At 44.4% G+C, this 9020-nt stretch overlaps 1 protein-coding gene across 1 annotated transcript; it reads left to right on the forward strand.

Moving 5' to 3' along the window:
- The first annotated feature begins 2286 nt into the window (after positions 1-2286).
- LOC119323404 (probable polygalacturonase) lies at positions 2287-5611 on the forward strand. The gene is made up of 5 exons (XM_037597049.1): positions 2287-2978; positions 3433-3553; positions 4066-4314; positions 4532-4685; positions 4852-5611. The coding sequence occupies exons 1-5, from the start codon at positions 2541-2543 to the stop codon at positions 5375-5377; spliced, it is 1488 nt and encodes a 495-aa protein (XP_037452946.1). The 5' UTR covers positions 2287-2540; the 3' UTR covers positions 5378-5611.
- The last annotated feature ends 3409 nt before the right edge of the window (positions 5612-9020 follow it).

Below are 9020 nucleotides of genomic sequence, written 5' to 3' on the forward strand. Positions count from 1 at the left end.
CAATCCTCCCAGCGATCAAGAATCACCTGCGGTGTCACTGCTAACCCTAAATGAGAGGGTGTTTTAGCAATCGGCAGGAATCAAACACCTAACCCTAAGGCAAGGCATGCTAAAGGCCCAATAACAAACTAGGCTAATAATTGTTTGTGATTTATCAATGGTTACATCTGATACTATGTGTATTCATTTGATGTGAGGTAAAAAATTTAAAAATCACCTTAAAAATATCCCTGTTTTTTGTCGCAAATGAACCGATAAACCGGCGGTCCGACAAGTAAAAACCTGAACCACCTCACCAATTTGATTGCCGGTTCAGATTTTTATAAACTATGCTCGCATCTGCAGGTAGGTGCATCCATCTCATCAGATCACCCCGACAAAGCTTAGGCGTCCATCTATACGCTCCGATCTTGCCAGCCAAGCCAACATGCACGCACGCGGCGTGTCGGTCAGCAGGCAGAGGAGGAGGGCGCGTCTCACCAAACGCAGCGGCCCAGCAGGAGTAGCTACGACGTCAAGCCCAACCCCAACCAATCCACCATATATCGAGCTGAGTGACACCTGAACAAAATGAAGATGGGAAGAATGCCGTCCGCGCGTCGCGTCTCACCGGAACGACGCGACGGCTCGAGTTATGCCACCAATTAACACAGAGCCTTTGCTACTCGACGTATCCCTTTCATGGTTAGCTTTAGCGTCCCACATGATTGTGTCCTTCCGTAATGGCTTTCAAAAATTGGCTTTGAGGAAATAAACGTGTCTTTGGGAAAAGGCATATCTTTATACTGCCTCCCACAACCACCATGCTTGTAGCATGGGCATTTTCTTATGTTCCTTTTTTGTAACTAAAACACAATAATTTTGTGAGAAGTTTTGTATGAACTACACGATTCAATTCATTTATACCAATATAAAAAGACCCAAAGGAGCAGATCCAACAAATCCGGCCGTCAAATCAAGTCAATCCACCGACTAAGCCTACTCCAATGGTGAGCGCTAAACACGTTTAGTGTGAAGTTAATATCATATCAAATATTAATACCAATACTAATCACATAATTAATACGCAAATAATATCCTACCTAATATTTACGTGTAATTAATATATTACCTAATATTGATGTGCATTGCATGTACATATTTACTAGTGTGAGAAAGGAGACGTTCTTATGTTTCATACCTGTGCAAAATCATCAATTTTTTTTATTAGTGCATGCGACTCAAAGAGACCACTATAACGGTTCCGATCGGCTTCAGATAGTTTCTCTCGCCTAATTTCTCCCACCCCCTCGCCCGCGAGTGCCACTCTAGCATTGCGTCCTGGGTTGGGGGAGGGGGGGCTTTGTGCTTTGTGATTTTGGGTTTGGTTTCTAGGCAGAGGCATGATGGGGGTGGAGATATCGTTGAGTCCCTTTGGCTCCTTTCCCGTCATAATGGCGTGTCTTTGGCGTCGGCATGGAGTCATTAAGGGTTTGTTCTGATGGGTCTGGTCGACTAGATCTTGTGTGTTCCTACTACAGCCACCTGCTATCTTCATCATGCCTACCAAGCTCGGAGCATGTCACTGGTCGATGTGTCAACATTGAAGCCTTTGTATTGGCGTTGTAAGCAAGTTTCTAAAACAAACCTCTTGGAGGCGATTCAGACCTGTGTGGACTATGGCCTAAGATAAAGGTAGCTTGGTTCTCGTTTGTATTATGCCTGTATTCGATTGTTATGGTTTTTTTCTGTGTCAATGAACATCACATATGTTCCTGAAAAAGAGATCCGCTTTTCGCCTACATGGCGAAATGATCCACCTTGCTATATCCAAGACCCTTGAGTTAAGGGCTAAAAGTTTGAAACGAGAAGATAGACATCTAACATGTTAGGCAATCTTCGAAAAAACAGTTAAAAAGATGATGAGATAATTTACGATGAAGTCTCAATATAGTACTTAGTATATTCTAATTCCTCCAACTTCCGTCCTATTCGACTAGCATGTGTCCGATATCTTCACTCCACACGTTACTTTCATAAATTATCACCCTGAAGAGCGAACAAATAGTCTGTTTGTTAAGCCATAAACGTATAAACAGATGAATTTATATCTAACTATCCCCTAAACGTATAAACTCTTTCCACTCTCCAATTTACCTTTAACCAAACAAGCTGCGGGTTTAATTGGATCCCGCCGTCCGATCTAAATCGAATGGCTTAGACTAAGCTACGAGTCCCTACTATCCTCACCGTCTTCTTCCCCTCGACGGCGCCCGTGACAGGGAAGGGAACACGCACCCGCGAATGCCACGCCCGTTTGCTCCTCGCTTCCGCCTCACTCAAACGGCTTCTTCCCTCCTATAAACCCATATCAGCACCAACCGCTCCAATGGCGGAATTCCCCAAGCCCGCGCCACCGCCCACCTCCGCCGAACCCGAGCTCCCCGCGCCCCGCCGCACCCACTGACCCAACCCACGCCGCGCCGCGCGCCGTGCCCTAGATCGGGAGATCGGGGGGAGAAGAAGGACCCGCTCGCCTCGGCAGACCGCCCCGCGGCGCGATGGTGGAGACGTCGGGCGGGAGGTGGAGGCTGCACCTCCACGGCCAGCGGCGGAGCGCGGCCGCCTTCCTGGCCGCCAACAAGACCCTGCTCGCCGCCGTGTGGGTCGCCGGGTTCGCGCTCGTCTTCCTGTGGCAGAGCGCCTCCGTGTTCGTCGCCGGGGGCGGGGGCGGGCCCCGCCCGGCGCCCGCGCCGTCGCGCCCGGCGCCGCGGCTGCGCCCGATGGCGTACAACCTGACCGACTTCGGGGGCGTCGGGGACGGGCGGGCGGTGAACACCCGGGCCTTCGAGCGCGCCGTCGAGACCATCTCGGCGTTCGCGGACAGCGGCGGGGCGCAGCTCAATGTGCCGCCCGGCCGCTGGCTCACGGGCCCCTTCAACCTCACCAGCCACATGACGCTGTTCCTCGCCGAGGGCGCTGAGATCCTCGGCATTACGGTGAGCTTTACTTACAACCGGAGCAATGGGTTTAGTTTTTCAAGTGGCGTGGATCATGGGTGGCTAACGCTTATAGTTGAATTAATTCCCTTTGACGACCAATGGTAAAAATAGAAGGATTGTTGTTGTGTGATGTGTCGCTAGGACTGAAGATTGAAGTGACACCAGTGTTCAGAGTTTTCCCATTTTGGAAAATGGGTGGGTAATAATTGCACAATGTAATTACCACATTGTCTGTTTAATTCCAACTTCCGCACTATCTTTCTTTAAGCTCGGCGAAACATTGCTGTTTATCTCAAGCAAACATTTAGAATGTGTTCAGAGTTGGGTGGGTTGTGGTATGGTTTGAACTATCACTCTTAGCTCTCTGAATCTCTGACTCTAGCTTGGTATCATGCACAGATTTGAGATTAGCAGGTGTATATAGCTGGGGTTCTGATATTTTTCTGGACAGGACGAGAAAGTTTGGCCGTTGATGCCAGCACTGCCATCTTATGGGTATGGGAGGGAGCGCAAAGGACCTCGTTTCGGGAGTCTAATTCATGGACAGAATTTGAAAGATGTTGTCATTACAGGTTTGCCTTTTATCTAAGTAAGCTGTCAATATCAACTTGTCAAGCTGTGTAATCTACAACACCCTATCATGGATTTATTGGTTAGCTATGAAGCAACATGCGTGAGAGAAGTGCATAATGTGCATATTAAGCAATCTAGTGATGGTAACAGTATACCAGCATGCCTGACTGTTTGAATAACGCAAAGCAACTGCTTGACCTGTTTAATCCCCTAATCTGAATGTACTTGATTTCGGTATGCATGCTTTCATGTCCCGCTTATTTGTCAAAAGTAGAACATTATATCCATAGCTTGAATAGCATATTTTCTAGTGATTTTTAAATGAGTAAATACTGAATAGGCAAGTTCACTGAAACAGCAGTACCTGCAGTTTGGTGGTTTCATTATGCATTTGGTTCTCAGTTGTATACTAAATTACTAACAGAAAATGATGGTATTGCCATGTTCATGCTTCATTGGATGGTAGCTATTTAACTATCACGATCTTCCTTCTTTTCACTGTCCTAAATAGGATACAATGGTAGCATAAATGGCCAGGGTGAAGTTTGGTGGTTGAAGCATCGCAGAAGAATGCTGAAGAACACAAGGCCTCCACTTGTACAACTGATGTGGTCTATGGACATTGTTATTACAAATATAACGTTGCGGAATTCACCTTTCTGGCACTTCCACCCATATGACTGCACGAATGTTACTGTTTCAGATGTTACAATCTTAGCTCCTATTTCTGGTGCTCCAAACACAGATGGCATAGATCCAGGTATTCATCCTGCAACTATTTTTAATGACCTCCAGTATAACCTATATTTCTTTTTGCAATGTTCAGGCGTTACGTCAAGCATCTGCATATTTGTAGCATTAACTATCTGCTAATGATTCTTATCATCTGAGATCAATTCTTATCTTAATAACAGACCTTGCTGATCATAAACCATATGTAGGTATCTTCAGCTGACATATGTTTATGAGTTGTGCAGATTCTTGTGAGGATGTCCTAATTGAGAATTGCTACATATCTGTTGGTGATGATGCAATTGCTATAAAGAGCGGGTGGGATCAATATGGGATTGCATATGGGCGGCCGTCTTCTAACATCTTAATACGCAATGTGACAGTCCGATCTTTGGTTAGGTATATATTGCTTTTTAAACAATATTTATTTGCATGAGCCTTTTATTTCAATTCCGGTGCTCAAGACAAAGCAATTGTTTTAGACCAGGATGCGCTTTCACATTCCTTTGCATAGAATGTGAAGTATAAAAGTGAAGCTCACACTTTTTTTCTTGCCTGTGTGCAGTGCTGGAATTTCAATTGGCAGTGAGATGTCTGGTGGAGTTGCAAATGTTACGGTGGAGAATGTACGCATCTGGGATTCAAGGCGAGGCGTGAGAATAAAGACTGCGATAGGAAGAGGAGGCTACATCCGCAATATCTCCTACAGCAACATAACATTCGACAATGTTCGTGCTGCAATTGTGATAAAGGTTGACTACAATGAGCATGCTGATGATGGGTATGACAGAAATGCCTTCCCAGATATTACAGGCATATCATTCAGAAAAATACATGGGTGGGGTGTTCGTGTGCCTGTCCGTGCTCATGGCAGCAATTATATCCCCATCAAGGATATCACCTTTCAAGACATGTCAGTAGGCATCAGCTACAAGAAGAAGCATATATTCCAATGCTCCTACATAGAAGGGCGTGTTATCGGGTCAGTGTTTCCAAAACCATGTGAGAATTTGGACGTGTACGATGAGCAAGGGCAGCTTGTCAAGCGTGGGGCAGTGCTCAACAGCACAGAAGTTGATTATGATATATGAGACACATACAGTATATCACTGATAGATTTTCAATAGTGTAAATTAGGTACTATCATTTTTATATTTTAATCTTTTGCCTTTTTGTTGTAGAACTGTAAATACAGAGGAGATTCTCTTCTTCATAGGTTTGCCTACATTGGCTCGTTTGTATCTCACCAATTATTTGGCTACCATTGACATTTTGTTCTTGCAAAAGGTGGGAAACCTTGTGATCTTGCAATGTTTTGGCCTTAATTTCTGGTCTCTATTGGGCTAGACTTAGACTTCTTTGATAAAGTCTACTTCACAGTCACAGGAACAACCGCTTAATCTTGCGGGTGTCAGTGTGGTGCCAATTTTTCTTATAGCAACTAGTTCGGACCTTCCTTGCATGTCCATTTTCAACTAGGAGGAAGTTGCAGAAGGTATAATTATTCATAAGTTGCATTTTGGGATCTCATTGCTAGTGGCATGGTCATTTCATAAACTTATCTGCCAACATATTCTGGATAGTGGAAGCCGCAAGGCAACATGACAGGAAAATCAGGGAAGGCAGATAAAGCGAAAGCCGTGATCAAGAGGAAGTCAATCTGAAGCAGAACTGGAACCGGGGAAGTAATCTCGCGCTCTCCCAGCCAGGTGATTCACTCATTCCATCATGTGCTTTTCTAATCAGAGGTTATAACCATTCCGTCAGCCGCAAATTTGTTCCGATCTCCACAAATGCACGTTTTTACTGTTCCACGGAAGAGAAAAGAGCGCCCATAGCGAGAAATCCGGGGTTTCTGTGGCTCCGAGGATCGTAGGCATTCTGTAGCCAGTGGATGGGGTTTCAGATAGCTGGGGCTTGTCTTCTTTGCCATAGAACAGATAAGATCCTCCTCCATGGCTATCGCTGTTGTTGGATGCCACACATCAACAACCACTTGACGTTCACAGACATGTGCTCTTATTTTTCTATTGTGTTGTCACTATTGCCATGATGATCATTGCGTCCTCTTGTTTACTTGTGCAGCCTACTGACTTGGTCTCTGGATCAATTACTGCCTCATGCTCGACAACTGAAAGTAAGCGCGAAGTGGAATCTAATACAGTGTGTGTTCTTGATCGACACTTACTCTTTTTTATATGAATATATGTTAAGTCACAGTGAGAAAATCTTAAATACTAAGAAGAAGTAAAAGAGTCCACGACAAACCTAATAATAGTATAATATCATATTCACTTGACCAATCTAAATAATTTATTTCACCTTATATATACTGATTGTAGGAGTCAAAGTTAGAACAGTTTCATGGTCCACAGTTTCTGAAAAACACCGCGTATGTTTTTGCTGGAGTTAGTAGTTGACTTCTAGATGCATCCTCTTGATCCTGAACGGACCATGAAGCCACCCAAGATTTGCAGCGTGGCGAGGAGGAGCAGAGACACCACATTGTTAGCAATTAACACAAGCATGTTGTGCAGAGGCAGAAGGGAAGTCATATTTGCGGGGTTGGTCTTTGCCCATTCATGCATATGTGTGTGCCCGTGGTCCAGACAGGAGGGAATCGATACTATATACTACTCCTATCTATCTAGCAGATCTGAACACGTGCCTTTCGAATCTTCTGCTACTTATGTTTTGCTCCTGCGCGTTAGCCAAGTGTCACAGTCACACCCAGGAGAAAACAATGTAGTACTTGCCTGATTATCAGCTAGAATATACAAGGGGAGGAACCCCAGAAGAATGTGCCCTAGTTCCCACATGTTAAGCACTGTTCGTGAGCAGTTGCTTTCCAGATTCCACTTGGTTCCATGCGAAGTTGCTAATCATTTTGCCATGGATCAGGGCAAGAACATTCTCTGGCAGTGACCCCCCTCATCATTGTTTAGAGTTTTGAGAACATGCTGCTCCCCTTAGTTAGGGTTTAGGATATGTGGGTCCTCCTGGCCAGACGCGAGAGCGGCATGTCTTGAAACTCAGCTTATGTCTGCAGCATATTTTAGAAATTTTCATAGTACTTAATCTTGTTATTTGTTAAGCTGATGACCGGACTATACATGTTGGATTGGGGTAACGTTGCGCCACCATTGTTAATCAGAGGTATTGGGGTAACCATGTGTGCCTAAAGAGGTAGTAGAATCCCCACCCAACGGCCCTGCTGCTGCATACACGCACACCACTCACGTGGGTGATAAATATCCTATCCACAGTGTCCAGTGCAATCAAAAGTGCATTTGGGGTTGGTTGATATCCAAAGGACAAAAGTACGGCAGAGAAGAAGATTCAACCAATTCCCTTTTATAGAGAGATCAACCCGTAGCACTAGTCCATGAATTCATATAGCTACAGAATTATCCATGGTCTATTGTGCATGTGTCCCTAGCTACAGAATTCATAAACTCTGCAGAGATGCTAACATTTATGAACTTTTAAGTTTGTAATTCACGTGCTGCTTGAGGAAATTTAAGGCTTGTTTGGTGCCACGAGACTTGGTGCTCTCCAAAATAAGTGTCGCAGTTTTGAACTAAGGTTAGTTCAAAACTGCGACATATATTATGGATCGGAAGGAGTTCTGTATTTTCATCAGTTAAACGGTGACCGCTTTCAAGTGGGTTCCATGCTAACTAATCATTTTTGCCATGTATATCAGGCATGACGTTCTTAACCAGTGATTCCCTTACATTGTTGACTTTTCAGAATATGCGGCTCCCATCAGTTGAGTTCCTCGGCTCGCTGACACGTGGGCCCCGACCAGACATGAGAGCGGCGTGTTCTGAAGGTCAGCTTACATGACTGGCATATTTTTTAGACAATGCTTATTTATCCTGCCACTGTTGTTTGATAAGCTGATGATGACCCACACTATATGCATGTTGAACTGGAGTGATGTTGTTGCACTATTGTTAATCAGGGCAACCAACCATGTAGCTAGAGGTTAGAGGAGTAGTGTAGGACCCCACCCAAAGGCCATACACGCACGCCGCCCACGTGGATTATATCCGCAGTATCAAGTGCAGTGCAGAGTGTTGGTTGCCAAGCCAACCGAAGGACAAAAGTACAGTACTGAAGAAGATTCAACTCATTATTCTATAGAGAGATCGACCTTCAATATTATAATCCCCCCTAAAGAAAAGGAAAATTGAAGTTTTCCTTTCCTGCCTCCAGGGTTCAGCCACTACACATGGAGTTCTGCGTGGGCCCTTTGCTACAAAAATTCACAAATTCGGCAGAAATACTGCCATGGATGAACTTCAGCTTGTTTGTACTCTCTCCATTCCTAAATATAATTTTTTTAGAGATTTCAATACGGACTACAGAGGGAGCAAAATGAGTGAATCTAAACTCTAAAGTATGTCTATATAAGTCGGTATGTAGTCTATATTAAAATCTCTAAAATGACTTATATTTAGGAACAGAGGAAGTAATATGTGTGCTGCTTTTTGTGTGTGGGAAAAAGCACATGCTTCTGATGATCTATCTGAGGCTGGTTTGGTGCTATTAACTTATTTACATTTTTGCAACATTTTTCAGGACTAGAAGTTGTGGCCGATGGAAAAATAAATATATGTAGTGTGCTCATCACGCGCTCACACACTATGCCATCTTCAATTCATTTCGTTATCGCGTGTACCGTGTACGATGGGGAGTGCGTCGACAACCCGATCTTAATCGTATATG

This window comes from Triticum dicoccoides, chromosome 6B (genome assembly GCF_002162155.2).
Source record: "Triticum dicoccoides isolate Atlit2015 ecotype Zavitan chromosome 6B, WEW_v2.0, whole genome shotgun sequence".
Classification (NCBI taxonomy): domain Eukaryota; kingdom Viridiplantae; phylum Streptophyta; class Magnoliopsida; order Poales; family Poaceae; genus Triticum; species Triticum dicoccoides.

Bases quoted from the DNA above. Each gene is read 5' to 3' on its own strand.
- LOC119323404 (XM_037597049.1), top strand. From the start codon at position 2,541: ATGGTGGAGACGTCGGGCGGGAGGTGGAGGCTGCACCTCCACGGCCAG. The intron at 2,979-3,432 runs GTGAGCTTTACT...TTTTCTGGACAG, and splicing joins CTGAGATCCTCGGCATTACG to GACGAGAAAGTTTGGCCGTT. The intron at 4,686-4,851 runs GTATATATTGCT...GCCTGTGTGCAG, and splicing joins ACAGTCCGATCTTTGGTTAG to TGCTGGAATTTCAATTGGCA.